The sequence below is a fragment of the Hemiscyllium ocellatum genome, chromosome 21 (genome assembly GCF_020745735.1).
Source record: "Hemiscyllium ocellatum isolate sHemOce1 chromosome 21, sHemOce1.pat.X.cur, whole genome shotgun sequence".
Taxonomy (NCBI): Eukaryota; Metazoa; Chordata; class Chondrichthyes; order Orectolobiformes; family Hemiscylliidae; genus Hemiscyllium; species Hemiscyllium ocellatum.
Window position 1 is genome coordinate 33785224 of NC_083421.1, and position 26764 is coordinate 33811987.

Consider the following 26764-nt stretch of genomic DNA (forward strand, 5'->3'; position numbering starts at 1 on the left):
TGGTAGATTGTGAGCTGCAAGGTCCATATCTTGAAAATTTTGATAAGATGGCCTCACTAATCCACTACCACCTGATGAAGGAGCAGCTCTCTAAAAGCTAGAGTGCTTCCAATTTTACCTATTGGACTATAACCTGATGTTGCGTGATTTTTAACTTTGTACACCCCAGTCCAACACCGGCATCTCCAAATCATCACTAATCTTGCTCTGCTCAGACTTCGAAATGACAAGACTGACATGGTCATTCCCTGGCAGCCATCCTGTCACTATGATGGAGAGCAGCAAGCATTCTGGGCTTCTTGAAGCTTAACATGTTGTGACCATGACTGGAGCATGCAAGTAAAACAATTTTTAAGAACACAGTAATACTTGGAAGTAAACATAATAGCTTGTACTGGAGCACCACTTTGAAGTACACAAGATGAAATTGTCCAGAATATGTTATTTTCCAAGTTTTACTGTTTTTTCCCTCTTGGTGGGTATCACCTGGAACCTGAAGATTGTGTACGGATAAACTCTTATCAGAATCCGAGGCTTTCAGACTGGGTTTTAGAAGGACATGGTGCCATCCAGAGAACCTGGCACTTGTGAGAACCAGCCATTCAAACAAAGATTCTTCATTTTTCCTTTGGTAGGTCTGTGCAAACCGAACAAACTCAAGTGTGCAATAATGCCAATGGACTACTGACTGACCGATACATCATGAATTATGTCACTGAAAGTAATGAATGTATAAAATTTGAACGTTGTTGTCAACTGTGTTGCCATAGCTGCCCTGATGAAAAGAGGCAACAGGTCAGGTTTCAAGAGCTGGCATATCTCTGTGACACTGTCGAGGGGGTAAAATGCCGTCTTCTCAGACTGGCTTGAGGAAAATCTGATATGGTCTGCTCTAGCTGTTGGATCTTGAGGTCTGTATACCTGTGGGCAGTGTATTGCCTTTGAGAATGTTGTTTCCATGTCTTAGCTTCTGCCCTCTCCTTGCTGCTTCTTCCTACATTACAAAATTGACTGCACTTCAGAAGTTCTCAACTGGCTGTTCAACACTTTGAGACTTCCAGTGAGTCATGAAATGCAAAGTAGACAGGCAGGAGGCTGGAAGAACACAGCAAGTCAGGCAGCCTGATGCTGCCTATTTGGAATTCCAGCATCTGCAGGTTTTTATGTCTCTAACCAAGCTAGAAGTGCAAGGCTTCCTTGCTCTCTTTTATTCTCATTTTCTCTTTCTATCTCTCTCTTGCTCAAAAACAGTTACCAGAAGTAGTTTCATTGTTTCATGAAGCAAAACTTCCAGTAAAGCTTAAATACCTTTCACATACTTTATGCACCAGAAACACCAGCTTCAAAGCGATGCAAGTACTTTCCAGGCAAAACCCTGTTGCACAATTGTGTTCCTCTGTGATCATTCACCTTCCCAGTCTCCATTGTCTGTCTGCCTCTACGGTGCTACCCAGCATCAGTTATAAGCAACAATAGATTTCATGGTTAGAAAGTTGTATTGAAACATGGGAAGGTCAGGCAGGTATTAACTTCATTACTCCTTTTCCAAACACCTTCCCCCAAAATAAGTTAAATTGGAAAAAAGGGAAAGATTTGCATTGACTAGCACTTTCCATAATCACCAGCCATGTCAATGTACTTGATAACCAGTGAAGTACTTTTGAAATATAGTTCCTGGTTTAATGTAAGAAATATGGTTCTCCATCAGATGGGTTGTGTTCACAGGATGTTCATGATGTGAAATTACAATGGGATTTTGAAGCAGATGATTTTCAATGACAAGGTTCCTGCCAAACTGATTCCATACTTTATGTGATTAACGTCAGGAAAATCTGAGCCAAAACTCACCTGAGCTGATTGGCTGTTTTATCAATTGCTGACTCAGCCACTAGATGGAGCACTTTGCAGTGGAAAAACAGCCAGGAAAAGGGAATCTTGCATCAGTGGTGAAAGTGAAAGGTCCCTTGTCAGCAATTCATACAGTGACATTCCTGGCAAACATTATCAAGGCTGCAGCCTAGACCATACTGTCCTCCAACCTGAGGGTGTTTTGATGCCAGGGTATGGCAGGCACTGGAGTTCTTGTGGATTGTGGTAGAGGTACAGAGAGAGGATGTCATACTTATTTTCCAAGGGCAATTGGGGTAAATGTTATTTTGTTTAAAATAGAAGTATTGATTTCAACTTATTTCCTTAGGGGATGTAGTTTAAACAATATTTTGTTTGAGATGGAAAGGAATTGGCTTTAATATCCCACAAGGAGTATGAGTGAAGCCATTAAGCAAACTTAGTAATCATCAGACTTTGCTGGCATGACCTCCACAATATTTTAGATTCAACTGGTCTGTGCATAATACATCCATGGATGCCACTAATGTTGTTTGTGGTTGGTATACATGCTGCCTAGGACTTTAATTTTGACTGACAGGTCTTCCAAATTGCCTGCTGTCTCTGTGACAGAAATATTGTTCCCATCTTTCGAACATGTGCTGCCTATTTTCATCACTGATCAGATTCCTGTCATCTTGTTTTCTTCTGGTGTTCTTGGAAAGGTTACATCTTGAAAGACAGTTTCCCGTAATGCAGCTGAGGAAATGATTTCAATGTTTATCAAAACATCTGAGTAATGTGCAGGACAAGGGATAGTATAAGGGCTGAGTCACAAAATGAGACATTAATTTAATAGGTTTTCCACTTAACAGAGTTAGAAGTCATAACAATTACCCTAATATCAACATAGTAAATATAACTTGGAATAAGGGAAGAATGATGCAATACAGTCTGGCATGGTCTGTTGATGTTTGTTTGATCACAACTGTGCTGACAATGTTGAAAGAAAGTTCACTATAATTCATTTCATCTTCCCTCCCTGGACGTCATCTGACTGACTTAGTATACCTGTACACTTAAACTGCCTGCAAGATAAAGCAGGCATTGCACCTGTATTGCCACAATGGGTAAATGTGAAAAGGTCAGACAACTTCCAGTTCAGCTGTGAATTTGGGCATAATTGGTCATTCATAATTGGAGTGATGGTGGGTGGTGTGGGGAGGTTGTTATGGAAGGGGTAATAATGACAATTGGCCTCAGACGTCTGGGGTAAGGAAGAGTATGAACAACCACACATCCACAGACATTCAATCTCTCCACTAGTGACACTCATTTTCAGCAGTATGTACCATGTACAAGATGCACTATGGACATTCATTTGGATGGCTCTTTCCAAACCCATGATCAGTACCATCTGCAAAGATAAGGGCAGCAGATACAAGCTAACATCACCACCCAAGTTTCCCCCCAAGCCACTAACCATCATGATTTGGAAATATATTGCCATTGCTTCAATGTTGCTGAGTCAAAATCCTGGAGTTTCATCCCCAGTGGCATAGTGGTTCTACCACAGCACATGGGCATCCGTTCAAGAAAACGGATCGCCACCACCTTCTCGAAGGCAACTAGTGAAGGGAAATGAATGCTGGCCCAGCCAGCAACACCCACATTGCACCGATGAAATACAAAGAATATCCCTCCTGATTGCTCTTTGCTGCCTGCCCCCCACTCCACTCCATCCCCCCCCCCACCCCCCCACCATCACCACACCCCCACACAGAAATTTATGTTTTTGTCTCTGGCAACAGAGGACCATATCGGTTCCTGTAACGTACTGACTTCTTAAGATCTTGAACAGTTATATTGCCTGCACACCGCCTGACATCTGACCTTGAATGCTCATTAATACCTGGAGCCTTCTCTGATCTCAAAGAGGTTTATAAAATTATGAGGGGCATTGATAAGGTGAATAGGCAAGATCTTTTGCCAAAAGTGGGTGAGCCCAAAGCTAAAGGGCACAGGTTTAAGTTGCGGGGAGGGGGGGGGTAACTTTATCACGCAGAAGTTGGTGCATGTACGGAATGAGCTGCCAGGGGAAGTGGTGGAGGCTGTTACAGTTACAACATTTAAAAGGCATCTGGATGAGCTGTATGAGTAGGAAGGGTTTAGAGGGATATGGGCCAAATGCTGGCAAATGGAAGTAGGTCAGATTGGGATGTCTAGTCGGCACATATGAGTTGAACCGAAGAGTCTGTTTCCGTGCTGTATGACTTTATTACTCGGCATACAGCTTTCACAACGGCCATGGTTTTTTGCACAGCTTTGCTGCAGGAGTGAGAGTGATAAGTGTTGAAATCTGACCACAGTAATTTATTTTTATCGCCCTTTTATCAGCTTTTCTATTAAGATTAATGGAAAGTAGCACAAAAATGCACACTAGTCATCTAAGAAATGAGTGTGCACAATCTCACGTTGGCTCCAACCTGACAGAACAATCTAAAAAGAAAACTGCCCATTTATCCTTCTGGTTCTGAATTGTAGTACAATTTAAACTGCTACTCGATCTAATAGTGCAGGTTTAGTCTTGATTGAAGTTCATTTCTGACCTGTGTAACCCACAGTCTGAGGGAAAAAAAAAGACTTTGTAATAAAGAAAGCCCGGTGACTTCAGACACAGTTCATTTCTGACTGCAGATGTTTGTGGTTCAAGCAGTTACCTGCTACCCTGACCCTCCTCTGGTGTCTCAAGGCAGTGAGACTCAATCCCAGGCTGGCCCCCCAAAAGTCAAAGAGCAACTTTCATTTCCTAACAGAATTTGAAGGATTCAAAAGAGAGAAAAAAAAAGGTACAAAATGAACAGTGCTTGTGTTGTGCAGCGAGATGAAACAGTTAATAGCATATTCAGTGAATCCCACAAGACCTTAGCCGTACCCACAGTCCAAAGAATGCCTCTGAAAAGTAGCCCCAGGAGGAGTTATTTAAAGTTCGGATTTGTGTAAATGCATGCATTTACCTTTTGCACAATATTTCCTTTCACATCAGTGGACACATGTACAGCATTGTATCTCAGTAGTTGGAATGTCCCACACAATATGATGCAAGACCTTCTGGGACTATCTGTCCCCTTGTATCATCTCTTTCACTCACTCTTGTTTGTTTTGATTTTTATTTCTCGCTCTGTCCTGTCTGTAGATGTAATCAGAGCTGAGGGAAAGTGTTGCCTGATGCCAAGGTTCAATAAAGACCCTTTTTGTTTAAACTGTTATATTTCTTCTTAACTTTTTTTTTCTAGACTTGGTTCTCTGTGGGGAACGCAGGAGCAGTAAGGCTAAGCTGTAGTTAGTTAATGGGATTGCACTGTCTCACTGCAAAGCGTGGACACAGAGAGGGAAGGGCTTTTGCATTAATCTACCTCCAATTCCTCTGATAATTGCTCCTCCACCATCCCTCACACTCCACAAATACCAAGGAAATCTCGAAGCTTTCTAAATCTTGTGTCCTTTTTACAATTGCATGATATTTGCACTGAGCAAGAAAGACACTGAACACATTCAAGCAGCTGAAGGATTTTTGAGGTTTACCAGTAAACATTTCTTTCTCTTCTCAGAATTTTCAGGTCCCTAATTAAGCCCCATCTGTAATTGGCAGACTTGCAGAGGTACACAAAGGGTTTGTGATTGTCTGTTACCCATATGTCTCCGAGTACATACTGAACAGTCCAGGGAGATTTTATACATACTTTGTCTGCCCAAAACATTTTGCTCAAAGCAGTGGCTGTGAGGAAGGAGAGCACTTCTTCAATGTTGCCTGTATGATGGTTTGGTATGAAAGCAAAACGAGTCCATGGAAAGCGCACAGCAATAGGAATCAATCAGGATGCTTCAATATCAGTTGTAACCTGACACAGGTAATATGCCAGAGCACAATGCAGCCAATCTTTCTGTGTGAAGAGACTGGTAATTGTAATACGGGATTGATCCTTTGCCAAGCCCCACCAGAGTTGTAATTTTGTTTTTGTCTCAGAGGTGATAATGGCCTGGATTTTGGTTTACTAATAACATCAAAGCTGTCAGCACTTGCCAAGCTAAAATTGACAGCAGTTTCTGGCATTCATAACATTTCATACAATGCAAAAATCTAGAACCTGCTCTTGATAATAGCTTACTTCTCCAGAGAATACATTGGAGGGGACCTGACATGCAGTCGTTGTAATGGCATAAGTATTTGTGTTATTACCCACTTTTCTGCTGTAAAAGACAGTGGAAAAAGATAGGTTTGTGCAATCAGGAGTAACAGAGATTTTAATGACATAATTGATCTCCAATATTTGCCTCTGAACAACTTCTCTCGCCCTGAACAAATGAGATGACAAGTGTGGATTCCCATTCCCTGAGGCATTCTTTAAAAACAAATAATTTCATTTGAGTTTTTCTGCTTTTTCTCATTGTTTCTCTGTGTAATATCACGTAAATGTTCCAATAATTATTTTGATTCCTGTACAATTACTTATAGAGTGATGGAGTCATACAACATGGAAACAAACCCTTCAGTCCAACTCGTCCATTGCCAACCAGGTTTCCCAAACTAAATGAGTCCCGTTTGCTGGCATTGTACCATATTTGTTGAAGTCTTATTTATTCATGTACCTCCACAAATATCCTTTAACTGTATCTCCATCTACCACTTCCTCTGGCAGATCATTCCACAACCCTCTATGTGAAAAAGTTGCCCCGCTGGTCCATTTTAAATCTTTTCTATCTCACCTTAAAACTATACCCTCTAGTTTTGAATTTCCCTACTCTAGGGAAAATACATTTGCTATTCACCTTATCTCTGCCTCTCATGATTTTATAAACTTTTCTAAGGTCACCCTTCAACCTCCTATGCTCCAGGGAAAAAAGACCCAATCTATCCAAACTCTCCAGTCCAGGCAACATCCTTGTACATCTTTTCTGTGTCCTTTCCAATTAATAATATCCTCCCTATAGAAGGGCATCCACAAGTGGTGTCACCAATGTCCTGTACAGCTGCAACCTGACATTCCAACTCCCACACTCAATGCTTTGACCAATGAAAGCAAGCATGCCAGATGCCATCTTCACCACCCAGTCTCCCTGTGATGCCACTTTCAAGGTACTGTGTAGCTGTACCTGTAATGTCTTTGTTCAGCAACACTCCCCAGGGCCCTGCCATTAGCTGTTTAAGTCCTGCATTGGTTTGTCTTACCAAAATGCGAGGGTATGTCACTTTTGTGTTACTACATGCTTGCAGTCTGCATGTCTTAGTAAGAATTCTTCAACTTGAATGTTTGAAGACCTTGTTCTGCTGACAGACAATGCAGATTCCCCATAGTCCATGTGTCGCTGACTCAGATACTTACTAAGTGGATTCCCCTGCTGACAAGCCCTTTGGTACTTGTATGTGAGATTATTCTGAACACTGTTCCTTCACTGCTGAAAGCAAAATCTGTATCATGGTAAATAAAACACAAATGTCAGCCATCGTCTGTTTTTAAGTAGATGGTCAGCTCTTCTATCATCATGTCAGTCAATGTTGCCTGGAAACTTTCATGCTGTTAGCTGGCACAGGGCATCAGTGACAATCATCATTACACATCTGGAACAGGAAATTGGCACCCGTTCCAAATTTGTGCACCCATGATTCTGCTGAAGGTATTGCTATGCACACATTGTCCATTGAACTCTTGCCACCACTTGCTCACCCCATGAGGTGTCCTCCTTGCTGCTTCATTCACCTTCATATTTGCCACTTGACCACCCCCTCACCTTGTTCACTTTTTCATCCACTGTGCATTATCCAATGTGAAATCTGTTCACTTGGGCTGCTGAGTAAATATAGATTTGACCTATGTTACTTTGGAGTCAAAATCTGTTAGTCCAACATAATTGACTGCAGAAAGGCAACAGTTCACAGAAAAGTTTACATCAGTAAATCAGCTCACCAATGAAATGGTTAACCAAAGGAAACACTGATGTTAATAGGCCCATGTTGTGTTGCACATACTGCTCTTCTTTCTGCATTACTCTGTCACACAGGTAAAGACCTGCAGTGTCACTGGCAGCGATATTACAGAGTCGGGCTACACTTGCAGTGAGTGCATCACCTGCAGTTGTGGTAGCAACCACCACAACCATAAAATTCAATTGTTGCCTGCAGCCATTTTTTCTCAATGCACGGTCACCTTACTTTTATTCATATATTCCCACACAGATTGCATGTCATAGCAAGATGCCTAAGTAGTATGAACAACTTAACTGTAGCATGAATGCCGATATTTCACGACAAAGATTGGCTGTAAAAATGTTTTGGGACCATGTGAGAAGAGCTGTAAACCACAAGTTGTTGTTATATTTCCCTGGGGTTGGGGAACCAATCAGATCAGTTCCTTGGTTCAGATGTTAACTGCCAGATTCAATCTGATTCATTAAGAGGACAGAACTTAAAGCTGTCAGGGCTCATTATTCTCCTGACACTGGCTGCACATGAACTTGAGACATCGTAAGATAAATTGATGGTTTCCGAGAGTCACAGATGTTTTTGTTTAGTGTTTGCCCCCATAAACGTTGGGTATGATATATAAGCTGTTTAAGTTAAGCTTTTAGAAACGTTTGCTCTTCGTCTAAAGACCTTTCTGAGACGCACTGAGCTGTCGGTTTCTATTGAAGAGTATGTGCTCTGGAGTAACTGCAAGAGATTTGTTTGGGAGATCGAATATGGTCCCCCATTTGAATGCATTAACCAACTTTCTTGAAAATCTCTGCCATTTGGCCTGGTGGAATTGACAGTTTCAAAATTGAAAAAAAAACAGAGTGAAATCAGAATTGCAATTAGCTTTGCTTATTTTGAAGAAATGTCATTTCACCTTCTTTCATTACTTTCATTTGAAGAAATTACACTCCAATAGAGTATTATGTTCAATCATGTTCATCACATTACAGAAAGGACGTGGAGGCTTTGCAGGGGGTGCTGAAGAGGTTTACCAGGCTGTTGCTTGGATTCAAGGATATGAGCTATAAAGAGAAGCTAGAAAGACTTAGGTCGTTTTCTGCAAAGTGATGGAGGCTGAGGGGAAACTGATCAAAGTCTATTGGGTGGCTCAGTGGTTAGCACTGCTGCCACACAACACCAGGGTCCCAAGTTTGATTCCGGTCTCGGGTGACTGTCTGTGTGGAGTTTACACATTCTCCCCATGTCTGTGTGGGTTTGCTCCGGTTTTCTCCCACAGTCCAACGATGTGCTGGTCAGGTGAATTGACCATGCTCAATTGCCCAGAGTGTTAGGTGCACTGGTCAGAGGGAAATGGGTCTGGGTGGGTTACTCTTCGGAGTGTCGGTGTGGACTGGTTGGGCTGAAGGGCCTGTTTCCACACTGTAGGGAATCTAATAAAAAAATTAGGATGTGCATAGGTCGGGTTGACAGAATCTTTTTTACAGAGTCAAAATATTGAATACTGGGGGCATGGATTTAAGGCGAGGAGGAGAGTTGAAAAGCGATGTGAGGGGCAAGTCTTTTACACAGAGGCTGGTAGGAGTCTGGAACATGCTGCCTGGTGTGATGGTCTTGAAAAGGGTCACACCTGAAACATCGACTTTTCCACCTCCTGATGCACCCTGGCTTGTAGTGTTCTTCCATCCTCCTGCTTGCCTACCTTGGATTGCAGCATGTGCAGTTTTTTTGTCTCTAACCAAAGGTGGTAATAGGGGCAGATGTGTTAGGAGTGCATAAACGACTTTTAGATCAGCACAAGGATATGCAAGATTGGAGGGGTATGGACCAGGGGCAAGCAGAAGGGATTAGTTTAATTTGACACTATATGGGCCGAAGGGCCCGTTCCTGTGCTGTACAGTTCAATGTTCTTAGTAATTCCTGGGGTTCGGATTTTTCTACTGTTGCATTCAGCGTGAGAATCGATGAGTTCAGTTGGATGGATGGCTGGTTTGCAATGCAAAGTGATGGCAATGGTGTGAGTTCAATTCCCGCACTGGCTGATGTTGCCCTAAACGACCGAAGGCCATGAGGGTTAAACCACCACCAGTCGCCCTTTGGTCCAGTTTTACTATGATGATTTTAGTTGACTCACTAATGTGTGTAGTGTGGAACTTTGGAGTTCTACCTGTGTGATGTTCAGTGAGACATCACACTCTCCATTGTAACAGTTTTCGATTTGTTTATGTAATCACATCTTGTGTGTGTCCACTTGTTCCAGTAAAGGTGGAGGAGGCCATATTGTTTGCATCACAGCCATCAACAAGACAAATGGTGACATTATTAATTAACAGTGGCGGTGTAGCCCCATTCCAGTCTGGAAGAAATCAGTTGGAGAGCATGTGACCTCACTCCCTCCTGGCTATTTTGGGGAGCCGGAGCTTTGTTCACCTCTCTGTAGCTTTTCGACCAACATCTTGCCAAATTGACAGTGAGGCATGAGAGGAACCCTGCAAAAACCCCCGATGCACAGAAAGGGAGGTCTTTCCTGGCCTCATTGTGTCTCAAAATGCTTTAAAACTTTAAAAGTGTTATGTCTTAATTTTGAAAATTCATCAGATGTTTGCACATAAAAAAAACCCGACTAACTAAAATCCATAATGGGCAGCTGGTTCTTTTCTCAATAATGCTGGTTGAGGGATAAATATTGATCAATACATTTGCCTTTCTTATAAAATTGTCAATGGGTATTTTACATCCACTGAAGAGGTTCCACCGATCTCAGTTTTAATGTTGAGTGTAAAACAACACGGCTCACCCTTAGTATTGCAATCAATTTGCCTACCGGCCTTTTGTACTTAAGAACCAGGATTGGGACTCAGCAAGAGCGTGGTCAGCTGAGCCACTGTGAATATCTTGGATCTGATGTTAACTCTGTAAACATGATTAGTATCAAAATAGCTAAAATCCCGCCAATTAGTTCTTCAAGCAGACCAGCCTGGAATTGGCTCAGTGCTTACCGGCTGTCTGCGAGGTGTGGCACATGTCATTCGCTGGAACTCAGTCGATCCCACAGTAGCCTGTTGAGATGGCCCACATTGCCTGCTGAGACCACTGACCTGTTTCAGGGTGAGCAATACCTCTACCCTCAAAATAGCATCCAGGAAACTGTCCCACAAGGTGGGGACCTGGACTGTGTCTCGATCCGTGACCTCTCAGGGGACTACTGTGGTGATTCCAATGGGAGTCTGCTGAAGTAGGGTCAGGGTTAGGATTTGGGCTAGTTAGCTTTAAAGAAGAGAGGAGGAAACAGTGATAAACAGCATCACCGAAAAGAACTGGGAGAGGAGGACTAAATAATATTGAAAAATGTGGACTGTGGCATGTTTTGTAATAGAATCGCATAGGTCGTCCAGCAAGGCCTATCTTGACATCAGTAGTGTTCTGCTACATCATCTTGGCTTTTGCCCAGCAGCAAGGCAGGTTTCTCACTTGGGCAGCAGTGGGTTGCCAATTAAGGGGAGTTATTGCTTTCTAAATGCTTTACTGCTGTGTAGCCTTGCTGGTTAGCGCAGGCACAGCGCCTGGAAACTTGCTTTGTGAGTCAACAGGCTTCAGTCAAATCAAGGGAGATTGTCTTCACTCAGGAGTCACCCAGCACAGAAACTCAAGGGAACCCTTTGCTTCCAGTCCAGAGGCTTAGACATAATCAGTCAGCCACTCAGGCCACCGGAGTCATGATGCAGTCTACGTAAGGGGCGAGGAGCTGAATGTCGAGTGGCCCACCACCCATCTTGAGTCTATCTGCCTTGTTGTGAGCTCTTCTCATTGAGAGAGAGGGGCAGATTTTATGGGAGATGAAAGTGTGTGGCACAGCCCTTACAGTCGGTGAGGCTGGGGAGGTATCCTGAGTAAATAAGTAGGAAGCGTAAAAAACATGCAGAGGGTGAGGAGAGGGAGTGAGGGTGACCAATAGGAAGGCATAAGGGTGGGTAGGCAAAGAGGGAGGGCACCCACTGAAAACGGAGTTGAAGGGGGTAATAAAGCACTGTATTCGCTATGGTGCCCATCTCTCACTAAAGGATTTGGGAACATTGATGAGCACCGTGTTCTCCTTCCCTCATGACACCCAGGCTCAAATGTAACCATGGAAGGTGGACAGGGATCAGCAGAGACAACATTCCCCCTAAGTCGCTGCGCAGCTGGACTTTAAATATGATGCCAGTGGCTATTCAGCATGAAAGCAGGCCATTTGGCCCATCAAGTCCACACTGACCCTCCAAACAGCATCTTACCCAGACCCACCTCTGTACCTATCCCTACTTCTCCCATGGCTAACCCACGAAACCTAGCATCCCTAGACACTATGGGCCATTCAACATGGCCAGTCCACCCAACATGTACATCTTTGGACAGTGGGAGGAAACCGGAGCGCTCGGAGGATACTCACACAGACACAGGGAGAATGTGCAACATCTAGGAATGAGGCTGGAATTGAAGCAGGAAACTTGGCACTGTGAGGCAGCAGTGTTAACTACAGAGCCACTGTGCTACCCCAGGTAGAAGTTCTGATAGTAATGGGGATTTCACATATCCTGTCACATGCTTGCATGAGAAGGAAACCAATGAGGCAGGATGCATGATTAATGAGGAGTAGAAGGTCATGTGCAGAATATTGCTATGACACATGATTATACTCTGCCATGAAATCCCTTCAGAAAAAAAACATGGCTGAAAAAAAATTCTGGCCAGAGAGTAAGAATAAACATGTCATTATCAGGTTGGCACTCTGCAACTGTTGGAGTATCATAATGATCAGGATCAGTACTTAGGATTCAGCTATTCACAATTTGTATCAATGATTTGGACATAGGAACTGAACGTAATATTTCCAGGTTTGCTCATGACACAAAACTAAATGGCAGTGTGAGTTGTGAGGAGGATGCAAGGCGGTTTTACAAAGATTTAGATGAGCAAGGATATGGTAAATCAAATATAATGTGAAGAGAATGCTAAGTTATTCACTTTGGTGGATAAGACAGAAATGCAGACCATTTTGTATGTGCGGAGAGATTGGAATATGTTGATGTTCAAAGGGACCTAAGTGTCTTTGTTCATAAGTCACTAAATGCTAACATGCAGGTGCAACAAGCAACAGGGGAGAAATGGTATGTTGACTTTAATTGAAAGATGATTTGAGAACAAGAGTAAAGATGCCTTGCTGAAGTGTATAGAGCTTTTGGGGTGACTGCTTTTGATTATTGTGCTTACATTTGGCCTTCTTACCAAAGAAAGGATGTAATTGTCAGAAAGCATGTGTGACAGATTCACCAGACTGACCCTTGGGGTTTTGGTGTTATGAGGAGAGATTGAGCCTGCATTTTCTTGACTTAGATGGTGATGGATCAGTGGAATTCTCCACCCTTTTGGGTCATGAAACCTCAACCATTGAGTATATTAAGGACAGAAATTGATAGATTTCTAAATATTGCATTAATGTTTTTAAGGAATACGAGGATAGTGCAGGAAAATAGCATTAGAGTAGAATTTCAACACAATCTAGGTGAATAGCACAGCAGATTTGAGGGATCAAATGCCTCCTTCTGTTCCTTTCTCCACTGATTCTATGTCAGGCTGTTGTCATTGTTGTTCAGTGTTTCGTGGCCATAGTTCTTCTGCTCATGTGTAGTTTGGAGACAGAGACATTTCTGTGAGTACTGTATGAGTGGTGTTTTTAGGTACTTCATAGGGCATGTTTTTGTGTATTGTACCAAGCTTGTGCTTTGAGTGCTATACAAAAAGCTGTTGATATAATTTTTGTTCGAGAATTTGACTAGAATTTAGAATAGTGACAAGCTACATGTGCTTATTTGTAGCTTCCTTGTGCTGTATTTTTCTATGTGATGAAATTCATTAGAAATGTCAGAAATAAAACTATAGAATGCTTACAGCACACATGGAGCCACTTAGCATTTTGAACAATTCTGCTGGTGTGAAATGGACTGTGTGATTTATATATATTTTCAATATAATTAATTCCAATTTCAGGTGTTGGCTTTTGAGTTCTTAACATATAGGTTTATGTGTCTGAAGTTAATAATGAACTGTATTTCTGTAGCCATGATGATGTATTTTAAAACCTCTTTTCAGGCCTAGTATTCGAATTGATAGGTTTCTGTAGACATTGGTAGGATTTTATAACCAAAAGAAAAAAGCTTCAGTTTAGAAAATCAGGATTTTTTTTAAGTTTAAAAGATATGCTCAGAGCTGAGAGTGGTTAAGCAGTGCTGTGAATTGAAGATGCTAGTATAGACTTGAACTCCTGAGAAGGAAAGCATGTAATGAAACATTAGATCAGAGAGTTAGTGCTTGTCCCATGCCTGAAATGTTGGGATAAAACCCTGAAGAGGTTACTTATCTATGTAAATGCTTAACTTTGGATGAATAGGAAAAGGATGTATATGTCCAGGAAAAGCCTATCAGTATTTCTCCTCTATAAGTTAAAGTCAAAAGTGAATTAAACTTATTGAGATATTGGAGACAGAGACATTTCTGTGAGTACTGTATGAGTGGTGTTTTAGGTACTTCATATGGCATGTTTTTGTGTATTGAACCAAGCTTGTGCTTTGAGTGCTATACATAAAGCTGTTGAGAAAATTTTTAATTTAAAAAGGAGTGTTTTGGGATTAATAGGATTTACAGGAGTGTGCTGGCAGACAGCAGGCTGGTTTGAAGTGTGTCTACTTCAATGCCAGAAGTATCCGAAATAAGATAGGTGAGCTTGCAGCATGGATAGGCACCTAGGACTTTAATGTGGCCATTTCGGAAACATGGATAGAGCAGGGTCAGAAATGAATAGAGCAGGTTCGAAGGTTTAGATCTTTCATTAAGAACAGGGAAGGTGGTAAAGAGGGGGAGGTGTGGCCTTGTTAGTCAAGGACAGTTTAACGGTGGCTGAAAGAACTTTTGATGAGGACTCGTCTACTGAGGTAGTATGGGCTGAGGTTAGAAACAGGAGAGGAGAGGTCACACTTCTGGGAGATTTTTGTAGGACTCTACAGAGTTCCAGAGATGTGGAGGAGAGGATCGGCAAAATGATTCTGGGTAGGAGTGAAAGGAACAGGATGGTCATTATGGGGTCTTTAACTTCCTCAACATTGACTGGAAATGCTATAACTCTAGGATGTCGGGTGGATCAGTTCTTGTCCACTGTGTACAGGACAGTTTCCTGACACAGTATGTCGAATGGCCGACAAGAGGGGAGGCCACATTGGATCTGGTGCTTGGTAATGAACCAGGCCATGTGTTTGATTAGTGGTAGGTGAGCAGTTTCGAGAGAGTGACCATAATTCAGTTATGTTTAGTTTAGTGATAGAAAGAAATAGGTACATGCCAGAGGACAAGAATTATCAATGGGGAAAGGGCAATTATAATGCAATTAGGCAAGACTTAGGATGCATAGAATGGGTGCAGGGGATAAGGACGATCAAAATGAGGAGCTGGTTTAAGGAATAGATATTATGTGTTCTTGATAAGTTTGTCCCTGTCAGGCAGAGAAGAAGTGTTAAGGTAAGGGAACCGTGGTTTAATACAGAAATTGCATCTCTTGTTAAATGGAAAAAGGAGGCTTATGTGACGATGAGATGAGATGGTTCAGATGAGGCGATGGAAAGTTACAGATCAGCTAGGAAGGATTTAAAGGGAGAGTTAAGAAGAGCAAAGAGAGAACACGAGCAGTCTTTAGCAAATACAATAAAGGAGAGCCCTAAAGCTTTCTATAGGTATGTGAGGAATAAAAGGACAATTAGGGTAGGAATAGGGCCAATCAAAGACAGAAGTGCGAAGTTGAGTGTGGACTCTGTGGAGATTGGAGAGGTGCTAAGCGAATATTTCCCATTAGTTTTCATTCGGGAAAAGGAAAATATTGTAGAGGAGAAGAATGAGATACGGGCTATTAGACCAGAAAGGATTGAGGTTCATAAGGAAGAGGTGTTATCAATTCTAGAAGGAGTGAAAGTAGACAAGTCCCCTGGGCATGGGATTTATCTAAGTATTCTCTCGGAAGCTAGAGAAGAGGTTTTGGAGCCTTTGGCTTTGACCTTTGAGTCGTCATTGTCTACAGATTTAGTACCTGTTCAAGAAGGGCAGTGGAGATGACCCTGGTAACGATGGACCAGTGAGCCTTAGTCTGTTGTAGGAAAAGTTTTGGAAAGGATTATAAAAGATAGGATATGCATCAGCAAAACTTTGTTAAAACTAAACCAAAGCAAAATATAATCTAGCAAGCTAGATTTTAGTGTGGCTTATGATTTGCCCAATCATAACATCAGCGAGGTTCATGACACTAGTTTGTTCTTCTCTCCTGCCATTTCTTTGAAGTTCTGTATTTTTTTTATCTTCAGGTATTTGTGAAAATTCTCTTTTGAAAGATACAATTGAATTCACTCGCACTGCCCTCCAAACAATGTACTTTCCCAGTCCCTGTGTAAAAAGCTTTCTCATGTTGCCTTTGGTTCCATTACCAATGACCTGAACTCTGTCTCCTTTGGTTTTCCAATGCTCTGCCAAAAGGAAGTTTTTCTCTATTTGCTCAGCCTTGACATCCCATCTCCAAGATTTTGACTATTTCCAACAAATCTCCTCAGAAACCTCTCTTAAAATAGAACAACCAAAGCTTCTCCAATTTACCCTAGTAACTAAAGTTACTCATCCCTGAAACCATTCAGGCCAATATGAAATGCATGTGTCTAATTCATTTAGTTGGTTTGTGTGTAGGTCCAAATGAAACAAGGTTACAAAAACTGCTTACCTTTTTGTCTCAACAAATATTTCACCTTTATCCACCAGAATTTTTTTAAAAAATCTTCTTTTCTGTTTCTTCTCCTCACTTTTCATCAACTAGGGAAACCAAAGTTGGGCTCTTCACCAGAAAGGGGATCAGTATAAAATGAATTCCATACAAATTAGGCATCATCCATCTTCCCAAAGGTAAATTCCCTGAACATATAAGTCAAGATTGGGAAACTGGGCTTTCTCCTCTTTTTGTCATGATTAGGAGGAGCCAGCGTTGGACTGGGGTGATGAAAGAGCAGTGCTCTGAAAGCTAGTGTTTCCAATTAAACCTGTTGGACTATAACCTGGTGGTGTGTGATTTTTAACTTTGTCCTTTCTAGTGTTTGTTTCCTTCAGTTGATAGCACTTTTACCTCTGCAGCATGAGGCTTTGCACTTTGACCCTTGCCCAGAACCTGAGCTGATGATTTAGACACACGCTATTGTGCATTACTGACAGAGCAATACATTGTTGAAATTACCAGCCATTAGCTGACATGTCAAATTCAAGTGTCATCTGCCTGTTCAGCTGAAAGTTATAGACACTGTGATGATGTTTGGAAAAAGAGCAGTGTGTTCTGCTGCTGTGCCTGCCAACATTCCTCCCTCAATACCATTAAAAATAGATTCATATTCACTGCAGGCTCCTTGTGGAACCTCGCTGTGAGTTGTATTGCTAACACATTTATCCATTAAACAGAGAACTGCATGATATAATAAGCCCGTCAATATTTCGCAATGACAACATTTCATAGGCTGGAGTTTGCTGCCAAAATAAATTACCAAGTCCAGCCACTCACTCCTTGAGTTGGCTTCCTAAATGATTTGACTGTCACAGATAAAGAATCATAGAGTACAGAAACAAACTGCTCAGTCCAATTTGTCCATGCCCACCAGATATCCTAAATTAATCTAGTCCCATTTGCCAACATTTGACCCATATCCCTCTAAACCTATCCTATACGTATAACCATCCAGAAGCCTTTAAGTATTATAAATGTACCTGCCTCTGCCACTTCCTATGGTAGCTTGTTCAATACATGCACCAACCACCCTCTACATGTAAAGGTTGTCCATTAGGTCCCTTTTAAATCTTTCCCCTCTCACCTTAACCTATGCGTCTAGTTTTGGACTCCCCTAACCTGAGAAAAAGGCCTTGGCTATTCACCTTATCTGTTCATTTGTTTCATTGGTGGTCCCTGGCAGATAAGGATGACTCTCAGGGTGAGTCGTTAGGTGGCTGAACAGATCAATGAAGGCTACTACAGGCTCTGTTACACTTGGGCAGGTGGTGGTAATGGGAGGGGGGTGAGTGTGGCACTCCTTTTGCTATTTCCGCCTAGCTTCCGCATTTTCCCGATGGCAAGTCTCGAGGTTCTTATGCCTTCCTGGATAACCCCCCCTCCACCTTGGACGCTCTTAAACCAGTGATTCCCGGGTGTCTGTGAGAATGCCACACTTCCCCAGTGAGGCCTTGAGGCAATCCCTGAAGTGTTTTGTCTGTCCACATGGGGCTTGCCTACCAACCTGGAGCTGGGAGTAGAGTACCTGCTTGGGGAGTCTCGTGTTAGTCACTGTTGTTGAACAATGTGGAGTCAGTACCTTGACGCTGGAGATGTTGTCCTGGTCAAGGATCCTGGTGTTGGTGTGTCTCTTTTCCAAGCGGATTTGCAGGATCTTGCACAGGCAGCATGAGTGATACTGCACCAGAGCCTTGAGGTGTCTGCCATAGACAGTCCATGTCTCAGAGCCATACAGGATGATGGGAACCATTACAGCTATGTAAATCATGAGTGTGGTGTTGAATCTGATATTGTACTCAAACGCCCTTTTCCTCAGGTGGCCAAACACTGTACTAGCTTACTGGAAACGGTTCTGGATCTCTTTGTTAAGAGCTGCTTTGGCTGAGGTTTTGGAAGTGGTCAATGTTCTCTAAGGCCCCCCCACCCCCACCCCCAGTGGCTCTTGATGATCAGGGGTTCACTCCACGATGTCAGGCCAGGTTGGTGGAGAACCTTCATCTTACAGAAGTTCAGGGTGAGACCAGTGTTCTCATCTGACTCCATAAAGGTGCTGACAATGGTCTGGAGGGCATCCTCTGAATTGCACAGATGAAAGCATAATCTGACTACTGCAGCTCAATTACACTGGTTGGGGTGACTTTGGTTATGGCTGGAAGGCAGTGAAAGTTTAATAACTTCCCGTTAGTTCTGTGAATTATCACCCTGTCCATGTCCTGCATGATCTTATAAACCTCTACAAAATCACACACCCTCTCCACCTCAGGGAGAACAGCCTCAGCTTATTTATCCTTTCCCCAATAGCTTAAACCCTCCAATCCTTACAGAGACCATCCTACTTTATGGCGGAGATGGTCTTATGAGCTCTGTTTTTTTTCTGTCAACAGTTATTTCTGACATCATTAGCATTTTTGATGAAAGAGAATATTCAGTCTAAGACCAGAAACTCAGGAAGAAAGGGGATAAGGGAATGGAACAAATGGTAATGGGCAGACAAAGCCATGATTGGATGGATGCATTTTACATCACAAAACACATGGATCCATTAGTTTCCTTGCATTGGCTGGAAGTTTAATGGGATCTGGGAATTAGGGAGGTGATGGCGAGAGGCTCCAGTGAATCTGGAAGGAAAGTAGAATTAGGAGTATCCATTGTCTTCATAACACCAAGGAACACTTATTGCACCAGTGATTACCCACCCAGAGACCCTTTAAGTGTCCAAAATACATCTTTTATAATGAGGGGGCACTTAAAAATATCTTCCCACTGTTAGACTGCTACCAGACAGTGAAAATACCCAGTAAAACAGAAGGGCTTCTCTTCAAGCTTTTAGGTGATTATGCCTGCAACCTATGGATTCTTCCTCCTTATCAACTCCCTCCACCGCCAGCAGTGGGAAAGTGCAGAACCATCACCACTATCACCAATGTCCTCAAACATTGTACTCCCCACCTCACTGAGGTCTGCCTCACTGTCTGAGCCTATTTAGGAGGGTATCCAAGATGCTGCTGTGGTTCGGGTAATGTCTGACCAGTGACCACCTCTCACTGTGGTACTGCTGGAACTGAAGAACTGTCAGTAGCTCATGAAGGCAGGATTTTCTCCCTTCAAGGCATGGAGATCTAGTCTCAACAGTGAATTGTCTATCAAGATTGCCACTGAACCAGGGCAGACCTCAACTAGAGGGCTGAAACAAGTTTGGTTCCTCGTATTCTAGCACAACAACATGGCTACTGCCACACTGGAAAAAAGAATCGGCCTATATTTTTGGATCATTCCTATTGTATCATGGTCAGTCATTTTGAAGGTGTTGATCAGCATTTGCTAGTTTTCTGCAGGAGGTCAACCATTCATTGGAGATAATTTTATATGGCGCGATAAGCCTCTAGATAGATTAATGGTCTTTGGCCTCTTGGTTTGTATTTTTTTTCTTTTTCTGCTGTCTCATGTAATGTCTTGAACACAGGCCCAATTCCAGGCCTACTCTGTGGTTACCTTATCTCCATCTGGTTAGCAGTTGGCTATTCAAGACACTCAAAGATTTGGAGATATACTATTCATCAACCTGTCTAGATGTGTTACAACAGTTCTGGAGCAGGTGGGACTTGAACTCCTGCTCCTGGGACTTGAGCAGGCCTCCTGGCTCAGAGGTAGGAACGCTGCCACTGCACCATGAGAACCCCTGTCAATGATCAGGACAACAAAAGAGCAGTTGAAAGTTTTCACTTGTGAATCCTGTTGTACATGTAGTAAGGGGAGAATTGGATGCCTTTCCCATTCAACAAAAATCATAAGATAATTATGGATCAGAATTATTAGGCTCATCACCCATTAAGTGATATTCTAATCACCACTCAATGAAAACATCTAGATGTTTTTGAAATGATTCAGGAGATTTTCCCTAATAATAATTACACAGGTTGATCGTATGTGGACAGATTTTGTGATGTCTGCATTTGGAGGTTCTTATCCTGGTTCATTCCTTTTGAAGGAAAATCTGCTGTTTTCTGCATTTATTACAATCTTCTGATCATCCATTGGTCTTGTCTGAGAAGCACAAAGGGTCTAAATTCCTTGGCATCTCAAACCAGCATGATTATTTGGTTTGATACAATGGATTGACCTCCCAATAGAAGTAATTGTGTTGTTGCTTGGGTAGTAGATAGGGTTAAAAATGTATTGCTGGAAAAGCACAGCAGGTCAGGCAGCATCAAAGGAGAAGGAAAATCGACGTTTCGGGCATTAGCCCTCATTCCTGAAGAAGGGCTTATGCCCGAAACGTCGATCCTCCTTCTTCTTTGATGCTGCCTGACCTGCTGCGCTTTTCCAGCAACACATTTTTAAGCTCTGATCCCGAGCATCTGCAGTCCTCACTTTCTCCTAGTAGATAGGATTTACAAGCTGGAATCAATTGAATACAAAGATAACTGTGAGAACAAGTCCTTGGAAGAATATAATTACCTTGAAGGGAGCACTGTGTTGATTTAGTAGAATGATTCTTAGACTCCAAACATTAAACTACAAGGAGAGATTGCAAGTGCTAAGTTTAAATTATTTAGAAATTAGATGATTAAGGGCTGATTTGAACAAAGTTTTCAAGATAGTAGGAGGAATAGATTAGGTGGCGAGAGCAAAAATGATTCCTTTGGGAAGGGGAATAGGGGAGCAGGTGGAATAATATAAATATTAGACTAAAAGGTGGAGTGCAGTAGGGAAACCCTTCCATGTGACAAGGGGGTAAAATTTTAAAATTTTCTTCCACAAATGGCAACTGGTATTTGATCAGTTGTTGATTGCTGAGGATAAATGCTGAGAGGATGTTTTTTCCACATGGGAGAGTTTAGGACCAGAAGGCATAGTCTCAGAATTAGGGGGCGCCAATTAAAGACTGAGATGAGGAGGAATTTCTTCTCTGAGCGTTGAGAATCTTTGGAACTCTTTGTCATAGAGAGCTGTGGCGGCAGTGTCCTTGAGTATATTTAAGGCTGAGATAGATTCTTGATCAGTAAGACAATCAAGGTGTATGGGGAAAATGCAGGAAAGTGGACATGAAGATTCAGATCAGCCGTGATCCTGTTGAATCGATAGGCCAAATGGCCAATTCCTGTTCTTATTTCTCCTGGTTTTATGATCTTAATTTTAAACTGAGATTGTTTGGTTAAAAAATAAAGCTCAGTGTCAGGGTTAGGCATAAGCTAGTGTATAGATTTACATCACTTACCTTTAAATAAGGTAAGCTATTTTGCAGGACTGGAAGAGGTGCCATTCAAATGACAGTTCAATAGCAGACATAACTAAAATGGTAATGATCAGGCTGAAACAAATACTGTGCAGTAGCTGAAAAAGTAAGGGAAGAAAATGAAAGAGGATTTGTGTCACACCATCATGTACATTTGGAAGTTAGCACATTAAAACTTTTAATAGTAAACATCTGTTTTAGGAAGCCAAATGGTTCAATGTATTAGTATTTAATTCCCAGACTCCCCTTGTAGCCCGGTGAACAGGAGTTTCAAAACTATTCGTGTAATTCCTTATTGCTTACTAATCTCTAGGCATCATGCACATTTGACTTGAAAAGTAATGTTTCTGTTGTAGATCCTTTGTGTGGATTTCAAGGGGAATACTGTGGATTTCCAGTGGTGGTAAAATCAGAGAACTGATTGATGAAAAGTAAATAACATCACGCTGCAAATATATCCCACACTGGCAGCTCATTACCTCTATCCCACGCTTGGAGACATTTGTTTATGTAAGATAAATGGCTTCAGCCTACTCTGAAGGAAACTGTGTCCCTACCCTCACACAATTGTACTGTAAACTGAAAGTTTTTTTGTCCTCTATTTGTCATTAAAGCTCTTAATACTTGTAAGCCAATTATTTAGCGCATAAAATATATTTTACATTTAAAGCATGAGGTTATTCAAACAGCAAAAGTTTATGACATTTGACCGCACACGGAAAAACAAAATTAAATAAAGATGAAATGTGTGCAAGCACGTGATTATTTTTATTTAGCAAGAATGCAGAGGAAAATAGACTTAATGCATTTCATCCCACTTGCAAAAAGTTAAAGAGAAAGAAGTCAAAATGGCTGAGAGGCCAGAACACATTTAACCTTTAACATAGCAATAGCCTGCAGGAAAGCAAAACATCTTTAGAAATTCTGAGCAATGTTTATTTTTTTCTTCTGTCAAAGATCTTAAGAATTCAGTTACAAAAAAACAAAGACATGAGAAAAAAAGATGACCCAATTTCACCCCCCAATACAGGAACAGCCCATGGAAATGCCAGAGTTACTTTGCATGATGAATGTCAAAAAGCTTTGTTTGCCTGGACTTATTTTAATTAATTTGTGTCCTCCTCTCTTGTGTGTTTCACTTTTACCAGGGGAATCTCTGAGCTTTGCAGATGACCTTCTTTCAGGCCTGGGATCTTCCTGTGTTGTAGTGGGGAAAAACCATGGGATTGCCTCTGAGACAACGACATATTCCTTAATTTTCAAGTGCCTGGAACCAGACAGCTTCTACAAGTAAGCAAAAAATAATAACACACAAGCATGTGCATACTTGTACACACACTGCGTTGTATTCCTGGAGGTATTAGCACATGACCTTGCATCTCAGTTTACCTTGCCTCACATTGTTCCCACTGGTCCATCTCCGTATGCAACGTTGACTACACCAATTGAAAAGCAAATGGGTTTGTTGCTAAATGATTGGCTAAACCTTGACTTGCATCAAATTGCCTTCTTTTCTGATCTCAAACATTGTTGGAATTAATAAAGATTAAGGACACAAAGATGCACAAGTTTTTTATAAGTACCCCATGATTTTTATGTAGCCTGGAAACCCCCGGATATTCCTCAAGTGTCGGCAACCCTAACACACATATTTTCAAATGAGATCTTTCAAAGAAATATTTTGGTGGTAATTTCAATTAAAATAATCATGCAACAATACCTGCAGAAATGCTTTTGGCTATTATGTTAAGTTGCACATAAATCTTGATTGTGAGTTAACACTACAAACGTTTGCAAAGAACTTGTTAATGCCAACATTTTCCCTTTCCACGGCTATTCTTCTATAACAAAGAAGATGCTTTGTGATTAGTTTGTTTTCCTTAGTATGGCAGTCTTTCAAAACTTGGCACTTGGTGTTTAAAACATCCACAAAGTGTTTTTATTCTTCCTCACTTTGACAGTTCTGGAAATCACACCTGAATAAATGTCAGTGTTACACTTTTGTGTTTATTCCTTTTGCTGGTGGCGGATTGACTTCCTTAGTGGTGTTTGACGTGAGCAGGTTTGTATTTGATGAATCTTATGTTTGCATGCCAGGTTTTCCCATGTTTACAAATGAGTAAGATCTCAATCTCTCTTTACCATGTTCAGATGTAAAAACAACTCACTAATGATGGCCTCATTTTTCTTCATTCTGCTCTGAAGTGCACATTTCTGTTCTTCTCTTTTTCTCAATTGACTCATTTTACTTGCACGTCACAAAGCCCATCGAGGTTATGAGATATGCCATTGGGTTTTAAGATTGATTATGGCTACTTTAAGAAAAATGTGTATCTGTGTTGTATGATTTCTGTATTCTAAGCAAAGCAATATCATTAAAATAAGTTCAGTGAATATATGAGAAAATTGAAATTGCAAAAAATAAAATCAGAAATAAGTGCAGAAATTATTTGAGAGTATGCAATGAGACCAATCTGAAGCAAAAAACTTTACTTGCTTGCCCTCCTATAAATTCCCAATTTTTAGTATTCCTCAAGACTGAATTTTGTTTGAAACAAAAGTTCTAAATTAAACAAAAGCAGAAATTGCTGGAGAAACTTAACTGGTCTGGCAGCATCTGTTTAAAGAAAGCAGAATCAACGTTGCTGCCAGATGCTGATAGACCTCTTGAGTTTCTCTTGCAATTTCTGTTTTTGTTTCGGATTTCCAGCCTCCTATATTCTGTATTTATTTGACCAGTTTTAGTGCGGACTTCTAAGATGATAAAGCCATGTGTGGAAATTTAAAAGCAGCCCTTGCAAAACATATATGGCAGGATGAAGTTGCAGGAAATTTGCCATGTTGCAAACCTTTTTCTCTTATTGAGGCAATGATAAGATCTTTAAAGAATCAGACAATAATATAAATGTGTGTAACTGAGCCCTCCTCTGAGCTTCTAATTTATTTTCAAGTGATTGTTTGGACATCCTCTTTGTATCATGATCCCTGGGTCCCACTTTAATTTAACTTGAGTCTTGGAGATATTGTTTCAGCCTGACCATTGTCAGGCCAGAATTTTTGATATGCAAGTTTTTAAAAAAATAATGTAGACGTTGCATTATATGTCCTGTTAGTATGTCTTGAAGAGAGATGCTCCTGTTATCATTGTATCATATAGCATGTGACCTCAGGATATGAAGATCTCACACTCCATCTAATCTTGGCTCACTTGAAGCATGATATTGTCCTGTTCTTTTCATAACAGAACCTAATATTAGCCTAGGCACTTATATACCTAAGGAATATAATGTTTGGGTATATTAATCAATTGTAACAAATGTCAGTTGGTTTCCACACTATGATATCCACACCCATTTTCTTCTGTCACGGAAGGTAATATAAATATTGTCAGATCAAGAAAAATACCATTGTGCAGACAAACTCCCCCATGGTAGAAGCAATAACATCAGTCATAAGAATCCAGTATATAGGTGGTAGATATGTGGAAAGCTATTTGAGGACCAATCAGGCAACAGCTTTGGACAACAGACAGCTTTTGCAAAGGAAATCTTTCTCACCCTTACACAGCATCAGTTTCTGTGAGCTCCGGAAACTTTCCAGATTAGTAGACAGAACATTAACCAATAATTTATTTTTGATTGGGATGTAACTTCTTTCCAGATAAAAATAGATTTCTAAAATTATTACTTAAAAGAAAGAAAGCAATAAAAAAACTTGAAATGCAGTTTTGAGCTAGAACATAGATCCAGTGCTGTACAGCTTGGAAAATTATAAAGGCTAGAATATTTTCCTGATAGTTGTTACATTGGGAATGGCTTCTCAGAAGAGCACGACAATATCTTTGTTCTTAAGAAAGGTGCAGTTTTTAACTCACACTGACACCAGATAAGGGACACAGAGCTTAAGCTGGTATCGTCAAAATCTTTAAGTCAGAATCATGGAAAGCAGAAATCTTGTTATGGATTGGGTAGTGACACCCTAACTGAAATATGACTGTTCAAGCAGCAGGTCCAGCTCGGTTTTACACCTTAAACAGGAAATGAACCCATGAAAAGAGTGTTAAAAATCTCTCTTGTCTTGGCAAGGAAGGACTTTGCAGAATTAATATATCTGGTCTTGCGATGGCTGGTCAAAAAAATCCACAAAAGCTTTAAGAAATGATCAAACACCACCCAAATAGAAGAATTAACTTTAGGGTTAACAATTTATACTTCATGATGTACAGGCAGCAGCCTCAAGAGTCTATTGACCAGTCTGTTGGAATAAGCTGAATCAAAGGGCATAAGTGTGACAGTTCTGCAGAGGAATTGTCAAAGAAGCTCATTGAGTTTATCATTGGCTCTGCACCAAATAAAATCTTTGAGGACAATCTTTTAAGTAAGAAAAAGGCTCATACCCATTTCTGCATTAATTGAGGATGGACTATATGAAGCATCAGTGTCAGACCAACAACAGTGGTAAGCAAAATGCACCAACCTAAAACAACTGGAACAGACACAACTTATCATGGTTATTTGAAAGCTATCCAACTTGTCTTGATGTCTGTAAAGCATGTGCACCACAGAATCGTGGAAATTTGTTTTCAAAAGCCAAGCAAGACATGAGACTCTTCAACATGTTGCCTCTGAGATGATACAACACACAACATTGGCAGCAAGGAAAGAGCTACAAAGCTGTACAAATACAAACATGTCCTGGAGATTCACAGTCAACCAAATGGAAATGAAATTTCAGAATCTGGCCAAAGTTTCCACATTGTTAACTGCATGCAACATGTTTATGGCATAAGACAACCAAAAGCTTTTACGATGTTCTGTCCCATATATTCTCTAGAAGGCAGAAAGGTGCACGCTAAAAGCTAAACTTGAAATGGGATCTTAGTACCAACCACCACACA

General features: G+C 41.2%; 1 protein-coding gene across 6 annotated transcripts in view; it reads left to right on the forward strand.

Annotated features, from left to right (window-relative positions):
- LOC132825811 (astrotactin-2-like) overlaps window positions 1–26764 on the forward strand; it is a 1607744-nt gene that overhangs the window by 1400717 nt on the left and 180263 nt on the right. For all 6 annotated transcript variants that reach the window (XM_060841306.1, XM_060841305.1, XM_060841303.1 and 3 more), the window contains one exon: window positions 23016–23157. In XM_060841306.1, coding sequence (XP_060697289.1) covers window positions 23016–23157 — 142 coding nt within the window. The remainder of the gene's footprint in view (window positions 1–23015; window positions 23158–26764) is intronic.